At 38.6% G+C, this 19,687-nt stretch overlaps 1 protein-coding gene across 2 annotated transcripts in view; it reads right to left on the minus strand.

The window, feature by feature from the left end:
- The window catches only part of INPP5A (inositol polyphosphate-5-phosphatase A), a 569,268-nt gene that overhangs the window by 336,947 nt on the left and 212,634 nt on the right, over positions 1-19,687 (minus strand). For both annotated transcript variants that reach the window (XM_089669171.1, XM_089669173.1), the window contains exon 4: positions 13,345-13,432. In XM_089669171.1, coding sequence (XP_089525297.1) covers positions 13,345-13,432 — 88 coding nt within the window. The remainder of the gene's footprint in view (positions 1-13,344; positions 13,433-19,687) is intronic.

Consider the following 19,687-nt stretch of genomic DNA (forward strand, 5'->3'; position numbering starts at 1 on the left):
TTGTGTTAGTGAAAATAAAAAAAAAAAAGTATCACAGACAGTACTCAATTGTTTCAGTCGCAAGTGCACTAATTTGGCTACAATCACCTTAAGCAAATAACTTAATGAATTCCAAAGAAACAGACAGGGAAGCTAAAGGGTATGTCTTCATATGTGACAGGAGGAGTTCTTTAATTTCACGTGCAGTTTTAAAAATATACCGACCGACAACCCAAGTTTTATAATTGTACTGAAGAACGCTGATCCCAATTGGTCCAAGAACAATTAATTTTAAAAAGACATACAGAAAACCTCCCTGGCCTGCAGACAATATTTCTTTACTGCATCTTGTCGGACCCATCAGGCAGTGAAAGGGTTAACACCATACCGTCACTGTACTGTGGAATTGTTTCCAAACATCAATAAAGTCATTATCTGGAATCGGCAAACAGGATCCAGATATATATACTGCATCCAGTCATCTAACTCTTATTTATGATCCAATTAAAATCCTTTAGGCCAACGCATTAGGTGGTTCTTCAAAGTGTATTTCATTAAGTCTCCGGCAATTAATGTCAGATTTTGGGCAAGCATTTCTCTGGAGGGCTTTTCTGTGACATACAAAACATTGATGCAATACTGCAAGAACAAAAACAATTGTATCAGAAAGGAAAATCATTTTCTGGACTGACAGCCAAAGATGAGTGATGTAATGCAACAGAACATCTAGTAGAGTTTCAGAGGCACACTGTTTAAACTGGAACATTTTCTTCCTAAAGATGCTGTGCAGAAACATCCTACAAAATTCTAGCCATCACCTTGGCATTCATGTGCTACACCTGGATGCCTATTACCTACAACCATTAATAGTAGTTGTTTGTAGCCTTAGGTTCCAAGTCGCAAGTAATGTCTGCCTCGAAATACATAGGCAAGTGTATTCACTTGGTCAAGTAACAAATTCTCAACTCACTACAGCAAATATACTCAAATGTAGCCTTTGGTACTACCTAGAAACCAAGTTAAAGCCATGCTTAAAGTAGAATTATAGGCAAAACTTTTTTTTCCCCATTATGGATAGAGTAAGGGAGGGTCATAACCCCTCCCAGTTTATTTTTCACCATTGCTTTCCTATTGTGGAGATTTACCTTCACTTCCTGTCCCAAAGTCGAAACACGAAGTGAGGAAATCTCTGCAACTTAATACAATTCCTTAGGGACCCCTAAAACTAGTGTCCCCATTGGAAAAGTCTCTATTACTTTTCTGGGGACAACCCAAAATTTGGGGTTTTCTTTTTACTTTCAAAGATAATGGTAAACAGGACAAATAGAGAGGGTAAATCTCCCTAATGGAGGCACAGGCAGCAATAAAAACATGACAGGACTTCTAATTCATCTCCACTCTATCCAAAACTAAAAAAAACAAAAAAGTTTTGACTTTTGACTTGACCGCCTCCTGCCCACCATATACGGAAATGACGGACGAGCGGTGGCTCTCTCATTCCGGGAGAACATCATATGACGTCCTCCCACTCTTAACAGCACGTGCGCGCACCCGGGGGGTACGCAGTGCGGCGATCGGTGGTGCGCCATGTCCCCGGGACACAGCGGATCACCGATTGGTGGAAAAAGCAGAGGAAGTTGGCTCTGTCAAGTGATCAGTAGTGTCCAATCACAGCTGATCGCATGAAAATAAGGAAATGCTGGTTATTGGGATTCCTCTCCTCACGAGCTGTCTATGCTAACTCATAATGGTTAGAAGCAGGGTTAGGGAGGGCAAGCCTTCAGGAATTCTTGTTTGCCAGTGACAACCTCCTGAAAGCAGCAGGCTAACCCATACATCTCTGATTCACTTAATCCCTGATCCCTCAATGGACACTAAAGAAGTTTTGGCTGGACATCTCTTAAAGCAGGGGTGGGCAAATATCATCCCTCCAGCTATTGTAAAAAACAAGTCCCATGAGGCATTGAAAGATTGACAGTTATGAGAATGGCTCCCAGAGGCATGACAGGATTTGTAGTTTCACAACAGCTGGAGGGCCAGAGTTTGCCCATCCCTGCTTTAAAGCAAACCTACCAAATGCATCACTTTCTATAAACTAAAATAACTGGTAAAATGCAAGCACCTTGGGGTACCTGTGCTGTTCTTTACATCAGGTATTTTGTTCCTGGCAAGCAAATTGGATCAAAGGCTGTATACCAGATTAACACTATGTCCTTTCATTCAACCATTAAATGCCCAAGTATCTGCAGGCAATAGGCCCACTATAAAAGACGACAATTATAATAAACAAAAATAAATTTAAAAAATATTTTAAAAAATGCTACAATCACATGCCATTCTGTAGTTTACGGTTAAGAATTTAATTTCTTTTTCAGTCCACAACCAGCTGCAATAAAAAAAATTTAAAAAAATCAAATTTTGCTTTATCACAATAATGGCAACTGTGCTCTGTTGGTGACAAAACTTTTAATGTCCTACTCATGTACATGGATAACTGCTTTTTACATGGAAATAGAGATAAAGTTTCAAGCACCCAAAACAATGTCAGCAGGTTTACTACAGAGGACTTCTTTGGGGACAGATTTTTGAAGGGGACTAATACATGCAGAGAGATGACAAGGGTGAAGCGCTTACATATTTCAAAAGCAGAGCTTCAAATATTGGGCACCGATTTTAAAGGGTACCACTACGGAGAAAAAACCGGATGGGGCCATTGCTGACCTGAAAATGGTAGTTGCCTTGCTGTCATAACTGAATGGCTTCCAAATTTTCTGAACTGAGCAGTGGTTGATCATCTCTTGGTACAAGTTTCATTTTTAAGCAGGCCACAGATGGATCGAATCTGGGCTGTTTCAGCAGGGGCTGGCCGAGATTCAATTCATCTATGGACAGGCTGATTGTACCAAAGTCGATGACTTGGGTACAACCAGCTTGTCAGATTTTTAGCATGCAGTTATTGCCCACAGCTATAGCTGCCAGCAGTAATCATTGTGTCCATTGGACAGGAAAACTTGCAAACCCCCAACAGAATACAATAGTGCTGGGGTGGAAGGAAATAAAATAGAATAATCTATGGCTTGCCTTGTGCAGGCCATAGACGGGTCGAAAACCGGCCATTTTTAAAAAAAAAAAAAAGGAGGAAAAACAAAAAATCGGTCGTTCAATAGGGCAACGTTACCACCAACGGTATAAAAAAATCGGCTGATTTACGTCCTGTCTACGGCCGGCATTTAATTACTTCTGTCCCTGCAGAGAGCTCCTCTATTATATTTGACATGAAAAAGTATTGCAACAAAGTATCCATTTTGGATACAGATGGGTTTTATTCGGATACAAATAGATACATTGTTGCAACCGCAATACTTTTTCATGTCAAATATAATAGCGGACTGGAATTCTTCTTCTTCTTCCAGGCCACGGCTCATGCGCAGATATTTTATCGGTAAAAAGATCGGCCGATTTGCCCATCATCGCCGGGAAAATTGGCCGATCGGCAAAATCGGACAATTTTTTTTCTAACTTCACCGTAAAAAAAATGTGCCAAAACCCCGAAAAATGACCGACCAATTAATCCATTAACAGTGCGAAAATCGGCCGATTTTTTTTCGGCTGAAAAATCGGCTGATTTTCGACCCATCTATGTCCTGCATAACTGTAGGTTTTTGAAAATACACCTGCAACTTCAATTCTTGCTGGACTACAAGGCCCTCAATTTACACATTATCACAAGTCTACTCACATGGACAATTAGAGGTTTCAAGAATACATCAGCTGGAAAGTGCTGCCACCCTGTGACCAGAAGAAAACATGCACTGCACATATGCACAGATGACAGAGGAACTAAACTTGCATGTTCCATATCAATTAACTGGATATATTTTGGACTGCAGAGAGTCATTTTAAAATTTCTGAATTATAAAGCATACAGGCTTATTTTACCAAATGTGATAGATCTAGGAAGAAAGAAATCTGTAAGGAAAATCCAGCCCTAATCCCTAACCCATAATGCATTATTTTCTGGACCTGACAGCACCAAAGTAGATCAGTAAAGGGGTCTGCATTGTTTGGGCCCTTTAATCAGTTTAAATTTATGTTAGAGTTCCATCTACAATGAGCCTGAGGTTCCACAAGAGGTAGTCAGTGTTAATTTAAACAATGGCATTTCTATCACAATGACATAGGTGGACATTATCAGGCCATTCTGACATTTTAAAAAATGCCCCTATTTAAGGCTAACCCATAGATATATGTCATGACAAACTGGAAAATGCACAGATTAGAGCCAATTTGATTGAAGTTTCTTTTTTTGCCTGTGTTAACACTCAGGAGAGATGTCCACACATAGAAATACAAATTAAAACACCCCTGATATAGACATAATAGGGGTACTAGAAAAAGTTAAATTGCACAAAAAGGCTTGAAGATTTTCTAGCATACAAAGAGGGTTATAACATGGAGCAATTCTAGATAAAGAACTAAAAGTTCTAAATAGGTTTAAGTTCTATATTTTAAGCAAGGAATGGAACTGTATTTGGGTTGAGGAAAAAAAACAAAAAACCACAAAAAAATTGGTATTTAGCTCCCTCTAGTGGTAAACAGTCATACAAACACACTGTACTATATCTGTGCTATTTCAATACCTAATTCCACTACAAATCACCTAATCACTAATAAAAGCCTGTGGGAATCAGCGGAATTCCTTCAGTTCTGGGAAGAAGCTGGCATTTTCTGAGGCCAATTAAAATCTACAGCAAGCTGCGCACCTGCTATAAATCTTTCTCAATTTCCCTCCTCAATTAATGGCCAATTAACACAGCACGACTCAACTAAAAATATTACCAGGATATCATTAGTCTACCAAAAATTAACTTCACCTTTCTGTTACTAAAATAGACATAATTCCTATGGAAGGAATGGAAAATGTGACATGTTATTAAGGGAAAAATGTTGTGTCAGTATTTTATTTTTATTAATAATCATTCTTTAGGTCAGTTAAGCCGTCAATATTCTTCAAAACGAAGCAAGCAATTAACAAATGTTGACAGTTTTTCCCAGTAATGAAATGTACTATACTCGCTCTCTCTCTCAAAAAAGAATTATATCTATATATTTTTTTTCTAATGGCTTTTTGTACCGGTTTTAGCCGAAATATATAATTTATTATTTCAGGTATAGCATTATGATGTGGGATGTTGGGTTTTTTTTAAATAAAGGATGTTGATTATAAGTATGATCCATGAAATGAAATGGCATAGCATAATTTCAATCTATGTAGGCACTCAGGAACACTGTTGACAGTGATGGACTGTAGAACATTTAAAAAATTTTTAACGAAGCATTTGTTTTTTTTCCCCAATTGCAATGAACAACAGGGCTTTAAAAAAAAAAGAAAAAACACAAAAACAGAACAGCTGCACTATAATCCCATTACAAAATATATTCAAATAAACCAATAAACCCTTATTCAGATTATCACCATATCAGAGGTGTTGGTGACACTGTAAGCTTCTTATATATTCCTTGCTGTCCTAAGTAAACTGCATTATGGGGATGCCATATTTTAGGATCAAGAACTTGGTGTGGCCATACATGGCAAGCTAGGTAGTATTGTGATAGATTTGGGTCTCAGGTGTAATGACAGGGCAGCAAAGGCAATGAAAATGGGGGGAAAAAAATCCAGCAGTGTTTCTAAAACCCTCTATTTGACCTGTATATACTACTCCTTTTTTAGTAAAGAGAATTTATTTGTTTTTAAATTAAATAAAAACTACTGGCCTTTCTTGGGTAAACCCATAGAGGCAATAAAGTTTCTATAAACCTTTCGGTCTGCAGCAGTAAATAAAATGTGTATAAAGGTTTTTTTTTCTCATAGTTTGCAAAATCCATCCATTACAGATGGCCTGCACCAAGTGTTGTCCCCTGTATTCATCCACACATGGAGGTGGTGCACATATGTATAATGTGTACAGTAAATTCACTGGAAATCTTTATGCGTCTTGAAAGGACTGGTGAAATAAAATGTATCAATATATTGTTCACATTAAAAGTGTCATTATTTAATGTTCAACACTAGTCCATTATATGACTTTTTCATCAGCCTGCTGTCATTGTCCTCAGTTTTCCCACAGCACTAAACAACATGTTTGATATGAAAATATGAAGTTTTATTCTCAATCTTCTTTCATTAGGTCTCACCCACTCTTTTATGTAATCATTTAGATCAGGGTTTGTTAACCAGGGTTCCATGGAACCCCAAGGTTCCTCCAGAGGTTGCTAGGGCTTCCTTGAGCAATTAGCAAATTCTGCCTCTCAGATAAGTTTCCAGTGACAACATTATTCTTTTTAGGGCTCTGTAAGGGAGTAATTCCTTCCAATGACAACAAGTATAAGAGCTGGTTCACATATATGCGGATTGGATGCGGTTTAAACCACATCCACTCTGCATGACATGTAAAATATCATTGCTTCCTATGGTGCCTGTTCACATACGTCTGGTGCACTGGCAGTGTGGATTCAGTGCAGACTGAAAGAGTCCTGTATGATTTCTTAGCAGTGCGGTCTGATTCAGGTGAGGATTGCAGGCTCATTGACTTCTATGGGAACCGCTTCTGAATTGCACGTCACGAGTTTGTGGACACGATTTTAGGCCAGTTTTCTCTCCTGATCCCGATGTAAACTTGATCTGAACCGCTGAACAACTACTTTGTCAGCTAGCTGTGAAAACGGAGCATCAATCTGCACCATATATGAGTGAATCAACACTAAGGAGATTTCTTACATAGTAACTATTAGCAGGGATTCCCTGAGACTGGAAAGGTATTTCAAGGGTTCCTCTGTGTTGAAAAGGTTCACGTCAATATAAGATCCACTTAACATCACATAAATAAAATGCTGGATCTTAAACTTTAACATTTTTTTAAAAATGCGATTAATCTTTTTTTTGTCTTTTTCCAATAAATATTCAAAAGAGAAGATGGGATTTTCTGGGTGCATAGACATGAATACCACACATTAAAAGTTATATAATTTTTATTTCATATTTTGATAAAAAAAACACAAGAAGGAAAAAATACAGAAACATAAAAACAATTTCAATTCTAAGAATACCAACTGAGATTCAAACTTGGTTAGGTAAATGTAGTTACTCTCTACATGTTTCGCCCTCACGGGCTTCTTCAGGGGAGATTTTTTGAGGAAATTTCTACCGCCAAGGCAGTCCTGGATGTGAAAGCTCACGGAGCTAGGAGAAAATGACCTAAAAAAGATCTTAATTGGCCTACACGTTCAAAACAGTTGTAGAGGATAAAATGGGCATCAGATAGTATCTGTTAAATGCTTTACAAGGATATATAGATATAACCTAACAAAGATCTATTTGACCTATACGTTCACAACCATAAGAGAGGAAACAATGGACATCAAACATCCATCTGTTAAATATTGCAATTCAAGTAGCAAGGAAAATGTAGGGAAAAAGGATTTTAATTGAGGATCAATTTTCAATTCCACCACCAGATATCAGCAAAGGACAAAAGTCCAGATGATATTAGCTCTATAACAGCCTCCAGGATACTCAGTGTGCACTGGTGATTAGCAGAAAAAAAAAGTAGAGGAAGACTGACAACCTGCTAAGTATCAATCTCCGAGTCCTTGCTGGGAAGACCCATTTTTCTATTTGTCCCAGCAAAAATTCCAGAATATAAGATTTTTAATTGGAACAGAGGGGAAATCCTCCTATGAGGGAAATGTGTTTACAGGGAAGGAATTAAAGGGAAGTTGAACACAGATGTCAGAAAGAGAAGTTTTAGCCCCTTCCTACTGTATTCAAAAGTAAAAAAGTTTTAGCTTTAGCGCCCTTTCGCCGTGCTTTTCCATGGGGGACAGAAGTGCATGAAAATTATTTTGCATTAAATTATAAGCAACTGTTCACACTGCCAGTTTTCTGTACTTTGTTGCAGAAACCAATCAAAGGTGACAAAAGTATAAGCAAAAAAGTTTTTTTTGCCGAAAAACGGACATAAACTAAACAGATGAAAATGGCTTTCATCCGTTCAGATCCATCTAAAAGGAGGACGCAGCCTTATTCAGTTTTGAAAAAATGGACCTGAACGAACATAGGTGTAGGCTCATATAAACGGATGACCAGCTGTTTACATCCTCCTACATAGACATACCATGCAGTTCAGTCTAAAAAACTGACAGAGGGATCTAGACTGAACACCTGTGTGAAACGGGCCTATAGCTACCTTTTTCAATAGTAACATAATAATAATTGGAAGGAAAAAAAAAAAAACACAAAAACAAACACAATAAATTTGTTGCAGCCAAAATCTGAAAGTAAAAGATACACTATTCAGTAGTAAAAATCTGTTGACTTTTATAGCTATGAACCTACAACTCAATTGTCAGTTGTATATCTGCTTTTGCACCGATCGTGTCATTAGTAAAATAAAGCTCACTCTGCTAAGTCTTGTGTATACTATGATAACGTGATCAGTAGCAATTCTCTTTCAGCTATAAAAATCAAATGTACGTCAATAATTAAGTTGCAATAAAAGTTTATAGACTGAAGCAGCTGGATAAACCAGGAATGAAACCCATAAAAATAAGGTTAATTAAACCTCTGCTTTAACAACCCTGGTATTACAGTTTATGCTAAGAAAAATAAATATGGATTAATTTGCATAGCACTGTTTCTTTATTGTAATTTTTTTTTTAACAATATCTTATTATTAAAGCTCAGAAATAACAGCTCCCAACAGGCAGCATATATTCAATGGCTAAAATGTACAAAGACATAACATTGGTAGTTTATATATGCATTCTATGGTTGGAGGAGGGGGGAGCGTGACATTCTCTTGCACCTCCTCCAATACCAGAGAGGCTTGCATTCACTGATAAAGAATGGAAAAGGTGACAAGCAAGTGACCCATGGTGATCAGTTTACTGAGAACACTGCAGCCGAAACCAAGTCTCAGCGCTGAATGTTCAGCACAGACAGGAGACTGTTGCTTGAGAAAAGTAAGATATGTTAAATAAAAAAAAAAAAAAAGGCTGTAGCAGCCAGGGATGGGGCACACATCATTAGAGCTATCTTAAAGCAGAACGTTACCCTCCTCTCCTCCAACACATTTGGCACATTAACTTTTTTGGGGGGAGCAGGTTCCTAATCTTGATAGGTTCCCCATACCCCCCTGTGCCCGCAGCCTCCTGGGACATGTCACGAGTCCCAGAAGGGTTCGGGACCAATTATAAAGCATGGCTCATGTATGCATATTGGGAAACTGGCTGTAAAGCTGCAAAGGGTCTCCTGCAACTGAGAACCGCAGCTGACAATTCTCCACCCAGCTCCTCTGATTTCTCAAAGTTTGTCAAACAAGGTGGTGTCAGAAGGGCAATCCACAGCTTGAATTTAGTACGATTCAAAGCCCCCTCTGTGAGAGTGTAGTATCCCCTCCTCCCCTCCTCCTTTTGCTGTATCTTATCTGTAGCCTTTTTTTTTTTTTTCCATCCCTTCTAACATTCTGCTTAAACTTTGTGATTTGTATAGTACTGTTTGGACTTTGAAGAAGGGGACATACCCCAAAAGCTTGTCCTCAAAATTGTATGTTAGTGCAAATAAAAAAAGTATCAGTAACAGTATTCAATTGTTCAATTCAATTGTTTCTGTCCGATTCAAAGGAAATTGGGCAAAGTTTGAACCATGTATGTCCAGTTTTGATTTCTTTAACCAGTACAATATAGGATTGCCTGAAGAGCTTTCTCAGCATGCTTGATTACTTTCCCAGGACTGACAGATCTTTCAGGTACCTAAACACGAACCTTTTAGTCAAGATCACCTGACGCTCTAATAACAAAAGCTGTAGGTTTAGAACAATAACAACTTTTGAAATTACATTAACATGGTAAAACTTATGGAGATTTTATGAGTGGATTTGTATCGACTTTAATGATATTATGATCAGAAAGCAATTATATATTTATAAAGTGCAATAAAAATAATCTGGAAAAGAATGAACACACAGAACTGCAAATTTAATGAATTTAGGTATTCAAGATAAAATGTGAATTTTCTTTAATGTTCATTAAGTTTCTTTGAGTGTTAGTAGCACTCAAATATCACGTATTTCATTAGCAGAGCATGAGAACTACAACTGTTAATTATTATTGATGGAAAGCTGCCAGGGTGTAATAAAACTCATGTTAGGGACAAAGACCTGAATGTGCAGTCTGAATGACCCCCGCAATTGAATTTAGATGTTTTCCATCCTTATTGGAAGGAAAAAGTTTATTTTACTTACAAGACGAAGACAAGCTGTATTTTTAGCTTCTAAATACAGGATTGTGCTTCCTATAAAGGGCCAAGAGCCTTTCAGACACTGTGTAAATACAGAGTGCCAAGAATATAGTCTGTGTTTTTAGAGCCTAATTTAGTAGGAGAAAATGTGGCTCATCTCTCTATCACACAGTAAAAACAGTGGGGGGTCCAGCGGGTAAAGTAGTGAAACAACCATTAACATCACATTCTGTTTTAAGTCAGGATAAAAGGAGGATTTACCACGGTACGTGCACCGCAGAGGAGATATTTGGGACATAGAACATCTATGGTCACAGGGTACACTTTGCAGCCCATTTTCAAATTCAGTGTTAAGTGTGCTAGCCCTATAATGGGCACCAAACCACTCCCCCTCGTCTCTGCTCCTCCAAAATCTTTACTACGTCGGCTTTCCAGGGCTGCAAAACTTTTTTCAAAATATTCCACAGTCATTGGGAGCCCTACTGGGGGAAAGTAGAGACTGTGCTGCGCTGAGCAGGAGGCATAATGAAGATCTCGGTGTGGTGGGTATAGGTAAGTATATGCCATTACAGAACTGCTGGTAGGTAGGATCAGAGCCCACCAGGGATAATAGAAGTGCACACAAATGTCTGAACATAATTTCCTCTAACTCCTTCACCAAACATAAAAATACTGTATGCGTAAATGGAAAGCTTCTCCAGGTCCCACTCAAGAATTTTTTTACTGTTTTTCTTTATATAAAATACATATGTTTTTTGTTTTTTTTTTTAGCATTGATCCTCATCTCCCCCAGTCTTAAAATTCTAAACCATTCGTATCATACTCCAGAGCTCCTCTATATCATTACCATGGCAATTCCATCTAGGTGCTGTAGATGACAGACTCATACAGGTAGGTTATAACCTATTTATTGGGAATGCTCTAAAGTACAACCCTTCTGGCAGGTTACCAAATCTCATTTTGACCAATTACTTGTTCATTTCCTCTTAGGCCCACCTACAGCATGTATAGCCAAATATTCTATTCAACGAATAAACCAAGTTTTGACAGCAGCCTAATTGTCCTTAAAAGGTGACAATCAAAAGCATGGTCTAAAATGGATCTATATAAACACAAATACAATAAAATACATTAGATCCTGATTAAACAACTGCCTAGATACATCAAGTTTGATTTCCTTGGAACTTTATGACTTTCTCCTGAGGATTCTTATTTCTTACCACACAGTCTCACTCCTATCTTCCATCTAGCAAACGGCCTATTACATGCAACGTGAGAGGGTGTAGATATCTCCCTTTCCTACCACCTTACCCCCACATGTCCTTTAGCCATTTTTTAGATAAATGGTCTTCAAACTGCAGCCTGCAGGCCAGATGTAGCCCTTTTGCTTGCCCTTATCCGGCCTTTGGGGCACCATTCCTTCAAATGATTTGAGGCGCTATAACTCCCACTAACACCAATGATGTGCCATTCCTTCCAATGATAGGTCACTATTCCTCCTACTGATACAAATGATTGGGCATTAATCTTCCCATTGATACCAACAATGGGGCACTATTCCTCCTCCTACTGACCATAGGTGCTACTGTCTACACTCACTGGCCACTTTATTAGGTACACCTTTGCTAGTGCCAAGAAAATATTCCCAAATCCATTACACCACCAGCCTGAACCGTTGATACAAGGCAGGATGGATCCATGCTTTCGTCCCTTCCAGCTGCTTGTAAACTTGATCCAGAGGCTAAATAGCCACTAAGATTGTTTTTACATGAAAGTGGACTGCCAGCTGAAAAAAAAAAAAAAAACAATACCAGGATCATGCATGTAGCTGCGGGCATCATCCCGTTATAACCAAAGTCCAGTGATGTACCAGTACATTGCTGGTCCTTGTTGGGCATATATGTAACAGTAGAGAACATGGGCATATGATGAATCGGGTCTGTGGACCAATATGACCGCAAATCATTCTTTTTTGTAATGCCCTAGTGTGCAGGAAATCGAACGCTAACTGATCATGGCTGGGAGGGGAGCTTACAGACCCTGACACTATCTGATGTCGCTAGTGGCAGGAATACAGTGATCAATGAAGAATTCTATATACGGACACTGTACTAACAGCACTGGCAGGGTGACGGGGCAATCAAAAGGTTAAATGTGCTAATCTAACCTGTGTGTAAAATGTAGTGCCTTTACTCAGAGCTGTGTTCTGTCTTCTCTCCCTGGACTGGCATGGAGGGCAGCAGGGGGGTGTATGCTTGCGCACCCACACCCAGAAATAGAAAGCTACGTAAGGGTATGTCGCTTTGTCCAGAGCCACTGCTGGCCCGCTCATTGTGGGCGGGCAGAGGGATGGCAAGTAGATTAAACCAAATTTTTATTTCAATATTTTTTTATAAAATTTTTTTTTTTCTTTTTAACTATTTTTTTAAAAAATAAATACTTTCATCAGAGTAGTACACTCTTACCATAGTAACATTGTACTATGGAGGATGATCAGGGATTTTTTTTTTATACACTTTGCATTGCAGGAGCAATAAAGATTATTGCTCCGACAATGCAATATTTGCTTTGAACTGTAAGAATAGGTTAAGTTCATGACAGTTCAAAAAACAGTCTCCAACTGGCCACATGGTACATGGTGCTGTGATTGGCCCCATGTACCATGTGAGATCTGTGGAACAATCCCTGCTCTCCAGGAACAGAACCAAAGCTGTTATGAATCAGCCTCTCAGGTGCGTAGCACCCCCCTATGTTGGTACAACACCAGCGATGTACAGGTATGTCGCTGGTCCTGTAGCTGCTGCACGTTCACCGCACATTGCGGGCAAATGGACGGAAAATAGTTAAACGATACGTTCACATTTCTAAAAAGAAAAAAATTTAAATAATAAATGCACATTATTTTGCAGGTAAACACATGTGCAATTATGTTTTTTCTTTTCACATGAGTAGCCAGTGGTAGATCTAGTCTTCAAAGTGTCAATCATAGGAAGACAATTCAGTAAAGGCAAAAACAATATAGTCACCCACTACAATACAGTTGCAGCCCAGATAAAGAGAAAGCTTACCGTGAAATTTTCCTGTGATTTGTAATTCTCATCCAAATATACTCGAGCTCGATTGTATTCTTTCATGGCATCGCTCGAAAGCAGATCTCTGAAATCATGAACGTATAGTGTGATTCAAAGGACTTGTATATGCATAGTTATCCTTTTTTGTTCCAAACAGTTTAGGCTGTAGACACTTCAGTGGTAAACATGAAAATCTGAACTCTTCCTTTTCAACTGAATATAAGATATACACTTGTGTACTTCAAAGTCAATAGTGAATTAAATCTACCATGTTCTCTGGTGGAATCAAAGTTCTTAATTTGTTTAAAAGTATTCTCATTGTAATTTGATGACGCATATCTTCTCCCAAGAGTTGAATGGAATCCCTCCAAACCTATTATTCATTCAGTGCAGGACACATGTAGACCTCTGCTTTTGTATGTGTATGCACTCTCCTTATGCATTAACACAATAACCAAAAGTTTATTGAAAAGATGCAAAAACATAATCACAAGCCATAAAGTTCTAACGCGTTTCGGGAGTCTAATAGATATTGCTCTGAGGAAGGGAGTTTGACTCCCGAAATGTGTTAGCACTTTACCCAAGGAAACATGCTGTCCACGATTGGCACCTTTGACTTCTTAAATAAATAATTTGCGCTAGTAAATGTGTATAAATATATAAATATATATAAAGAAATCATCAAATCATAAGTCCAGAAAAAAATATATATATATGCCAATACCACAAAAAAATAAAAAACTTTTAAGTGCAAAAAACTTTAGTGCAAAAAAAGTGTCTAAATATGAAAAATTTCACCAAAAAACCTTGATAATATGATGGCAGATCATCCATAAATATATCTTCAGAAACGGAAACTGTGCAACACACCGATCCTCATCGATCGAAATAACAGGATAAAAAACTTTGTAATTAATCGAAAATCCACTTCTCCAATAGATAAAGGACCACCTTCAAACGTATCCATGGGGGGAAATGCCAAGCACTCGAGAGAAACAGAAAGACTTCATGGTGCAATATAATAAAAACCAATTCCTTTATTAGGTACTCATTGCACTTACTCAAGAGGTGTCCCAGCCGACACCAGCATCAACAGCATAACAGCAATCACATAAACGAGCCTGGCTACTCAGCACATGCGCAGTAGCTGGCAGCCAAAAACGTAATGACGTCACATCAATCAAGCTCCTCGGAGCTTGATTGATGTGACGTCATTACGTTTTTGGCTGCCAGCTACTGCGCATGTGCTGAGTAGCCAGGCTCGTTTATGTGATTGCTGTTATGCTGTTGATGCTGGTGTCGGCTGGGACACCTCTTGAGTAAGTGCAATGAGTACCTAATAAAGGAATTGGTTTTTATTATATTGCACCATGAAGTCTTTCTGTTTCTCTCGAGTGCTTGGCATTTCCCCCCATGGATACGTTTGAAGGTGGTCCTTTATCTATTGGAGAAGTGGATTTTCGATTAATTACAAAGTTTTTTATCCTGTTATTTCGATCGATGAGGATCGGTGTGTTGCAGAGTTTCCGTTTCTGAAGATATATCTATGGATGATCTGCCATTATATTATCAAGGTTTTTTGGTGAAATTTTTCATATTTAGACACTTTTTTTGCACTAAAGTTTTTTGCACTTAAAAGTTTTTTATTTTTTTGTGGTATTGGCATATATATATTTTTTTTTTCTGGACTTATGATTTGATGATTTCTTTATATATATTTATATATTTATACACATTTACTAGCGCAAATTATTTATTTATTGGTACACTTTATATATGGTGATTTTTTGCAGCTGGTACACTATTAGTAAGTTATATAATTTTGACCATAGGCGCTATTATTAATTTTTCTTACCTTTGACTTCTTGTCTCTGTTTTTATGACCTTCATGGCTTGTATGTTTTTGCATCTTTTTAATACATTTTTGGCTATTGCGTTAATGCACGAGGAGAGTGCGCCGTTTTGTTTTTTTTTCTGCTAGTATCAAGATTCCTCAATCTATCAAGGGCGGCAGCTCAGCAAGTGCATGAATCTATTTTACTTGCAGCACGAGAGATTTGAGCGCCGGTTTCTGGTTAATGTTGGCGTTTTTTAATGTGTATGTTGTGGGATCTGAAATGCTGCCTGACTGCCCTGTTACAAAGTACTCCTCTGGACAACAATCGTCAGATCTCATGTAGTCTTACCTCTGAATCTCATCTGTGAGAGTCATCATCGGGGCAAAGCAGGTAAAGCCAAATATGATCACAAACTTAAATCTTTCAAAAGGAACACTGGCCATAGATAATTGGCTGTTCGAAAAGTGGGGTCTCCTCCACTGCCAGAATACACTGATCAGTGCTGCAGCCAATTGGCTGAACGTGCTGATTGAACAAAAGTACACCAACAAACCTGTTCAAAAATTGTCGATCATTCGGTCAACTAATTTTGAATGGGAACAGCCATAGATGGATAGACATTTGTCCAGGCTCGGCTGGACCCACAGAATTTTGATCCATCTTTGGCTAGCTTAGATCTACACAATGATAGTAATTTTAGACTCAATATGTACTTTTCTGCATACTTTTAATTGTGACTGTGTCTGTATTTCTCCCAACAATATTTGCTGTAATGGAAACAATTTAAAGTGATTGTAAAGGCAATTAAAAAAATATATATATATTTACCTGATCTTTGTAATGATTTTGCACAGAACAGACCCGATCCTCCTCTTCTTGGGTTGCTAGCTGGCACTCCTGGCCCCTCCCTTCTGCTAAGTGCCCCCACAGCAAGCAGCTTTCTATGGAGACACCCTTGCAGGCTCACTCCCAAGCCACTGCTGTTTGACCATTCACACACAGCCATGACTCAGTCCAACCCCCTGCTCTCTCCTTGGCTCACTGGCTGTGAATGACAGTAACGGGAGCCAGTGGCTCTCGCTGCTCTCTCAGCCAATGAGGAAAGAGAAACCCAAGGCTCACATGCATATCGCTGAATCGATAAGGGGGTCAGGTAAGTATTTGGGGGGGGATTTGCTGTACACAGAAGGTTTTTTCCATTCATGTGTAGAATGCATGAAAGTAAAAAAAAAATTCAGCCTTTACAGCCACTTTAATTTAGTTCTCACCTTTTCCTTCCCAAAGTTAATCTTAGTTTGATTAAAGGGTTGTTTAGTTTACTTTAATGCTTTACTTATGGAATATGTTCACTTATAAAGCAATGCTTTTATACAAATGAAAAATAAACAGTGATTTTCAGAGTTCCCATTTATGCGATCCTGTGTGGTACATTTAAAAAAGAAAATCTTCATTGCTGAACTCCTAGAGCACTTTGCACATTTCCTAAGCAGGGGTCAGGATGAAGGACTGGTACAGTTAATAATACAGTTATATATATCATTTTACAAACATGGCAAAAATGCAAGCAGGCAGACATATCCGAGGCAAGTTAGGGCCCACAAACATGCAATAAAAGAGCATGCATGATATCGTCAACTGATTTCATTGCAATCATGTTACTGGCCTGTTGCCAATTAACCTCATTAGTTGAAAAATGTTCTTCCAGCTCTTCCATCTTAGTACCATTTACTTTGCCAGTTTTTTGTTGCCCTTTCCCAGCTTTTCTGAGATGTGTTGCTGCCGACAATTTCAAAATTACCTTATTTTTTTCTTAAAATTGAACATTTTCTCGGTTTAAACATTTGATATTTTCTGTTTTCTATTGTGAATTAAATGTGGGTTTATGAGATTTGGAAATCATGGCATTTTTTTTTTTTACACGGTGTCCCAACCTTTTTGGAATTGGGGTTGTAGGTGCAGTAGATTTCTTTTTCAGGCTCAGCACATTTTCAGCAGGTACAGAAAATTCTTGCTGTGAAACTATTGGTGGTCAATTAGTGGGGGTCAATGGGAAAACTGGCCCTCATAAAGACAGCTGAAATGATCACTGGTGTCAGTGGTTTCTTACAGTATTTGAGAGGCAGAAATTGTTATTTGCTCAAGTGACCCCAAACAAGCACTGGAAGAACCCTAGTCAAGAAAGGCTGCCTTAGACATGTGTCAGTGAGTTCAAGCTTAAAGTGGTATTAAACCCAAAAGCAAAAATTTTATATACTGCAACTCACCAATCCTTTGATGTGGTGGCTGCATTAGTTTTCCTTTTTTTTTAGGCTTTTGCCCTCTGTTTTCTCCTTGTGATCTGGCCAGTAACACACCTCTTGTAATAAGAGTGCCCCCACTCTGGATGAAAGAGCAGAGGGGCACAGCAAACAGCATTTTCAGTGTGAAGAGAGGGAAGTGTTAGATATACTAGCAGATTTAGAGTCACTAACTAATTGAAGCTAAACTCCAGCTCACACTGCTGTTATGCAAACCGTTACAGCAAACATGTTTTTTTTCTTTTGGGAGAAATAAAAGATGATGATTGTAAGCACTCCTGTCAGTGGTAAATGTGTCTCAAAACTCTTAATGGATATATTTTCAGGACAGCTTGTTCTGTTGAAAAACAACAGACTTACTGGCCAGATTACCAGATACAAATTAGGAAATAAAGCCTAAAAAGAAAACAAATGCAGCCATGATGTCTAAGAATTGGTAAACTGTAATAAAATAAATGCTTGTTTTTGGCTTTAATACCGCCTTAAACCAGAGAACTACTAGAATGCATGTAATAGCTAAACCAGACACTAGAGGGAACCATCTCACCACATATACAATGTTCATTGAATGGAATGGAGAGCCTGATAAATTGAATACATTTATTGGAATGACTAGATTCATTTTATAGTGTGTGACAGCGCAAAGCTTTTACCAAGCCCCCTGGAATGGAAAAGCTAAAATTATTTGTTTTACAAATTACTTATTAATTTCACAGAGTTATCAGACGAGTGCCGAAGAACAATTTTGCAGAAAATCTAATCTATTTGTAGATCTGTTAGGACAGAGGAACATGCTCAGGATATTTGTATTGCTAAACAAGCAGCTGGGATGCAGATTTCAGCCATAAGAAGGTCTAGAATTAACAGCTTGTATCAGGTAAACAAAAGCCAAAGTTCAGACCGCTACATACAGGGTTTAGATACAGGTTTTTCATTGCAGTCTGTGCCGTTAGGGGGGAATTTATCCTCACTCCCTGTTATGTAAGATACCTATGAAATATGCAAAAAGTGAGATTCCTCTTCCATGTCCTTTTCTATTAGATGGGAATCAATGAGAAATTCTCCCAAGACCCAGTTAGCAAATTGACAGAGGTTTTTATCCTTCTGCACGCTATCAAGAAAAATAAAAAATCCTGAAGCCATTCTCAACAAGGGTTCTGTGGAGCCCCAAGGTCCCTCCAGAGGTTGCTAAGGGTTCCTAAGGGATTGACCACCCAACTGATGATGCCTGCAAAGCTCCAGAGACAACACTTGGAAGAACCAGCAGTAAGGCATCCATGATCTTTTTGATCAGCCATTTTCAACCAGAGTTCTTCCAGAAGCTGCTAGGGGTTGCTTGAGCTTTACCAATGCCGCCTGGCAAAACTAACGGCATGCACCAATGATCTTTTTTAGTTGATGGTAATGCTGGCATTCTGATCACCACTGTAATGGAGGCATTCTTCCCACTATCAATATAAGTAGCATTTTCCTGCTAGGAGTTCCCTGAGACCTGAAAATAATTTCTAGGGTTAGAAAGTTAGGAAAGGCTGATATAGACATTCAAATAGTGTCACAATTGTGTACTGGATCATATCAGAATATGGTTATTATACTTCACATTAAAGTGACTGTAAAGCTAATTTTTTTTATTAAAATAAAGTTTATACTTACCTGCTCTGTCCAGTGTTGTACAGTGCTAGCCCATTACTTCCTCCTCTGGAGTCTGCTGACAGCGATGTATGCTCCTCCTCTAATCCAAGTGCCCACTTAGCAAGCAATGTGCTGAGGGGGCACAAATGCGGGAATTCTCCCAAGCTGGGCTGTGTGCGTCCTTAGACACACACACACACACACACACACACACACACACACACACACTTTGCTGCCTGTGTCTCCTGTGAGACCAGGAAGAAAGGAGAGATCTGCTGTAGCTGGGAAGTGTTTAGGGGTTTGGGGGGGGGGTTTAAAACTGCATTAGTGTTAAAAAAACGTTTAGACTTTAGAAGCACTTTAAGCTTTTTTCATCTTGCATCATTTTGTCAAAGGTTCACCTTAAAATATATATACACATGTGATGTCATTTGTTGGCCCCGCCCCTTACATATTTTAAGAACTGTTAAGCCAGCGTCGGGAGCCAGCGTCGGGAGCGGAGCATTTTTTTTAAAATTCTTTTTTCGGGTCAGCGGCAGACATCATGATTGATGTTGGATCTACTGCGGGGAA

The sequence above is a fragment of the Staurois parvus genome, unplaced genomic scaffold, assembly GCF_062004578.1.
Source record: "Staurois parvus isolate SC_StPar_1 unplaced genomic scaffold, SC_StPar_1.0 ptg000009l, whole genome shotgun sequence".
Taxonomy (NCBI): domain Eukaryota; kingdom Metazoa; phylum Chordata; class Amphibia; order Anura; family Ranidae; genus Staurois; species Staurois parvus.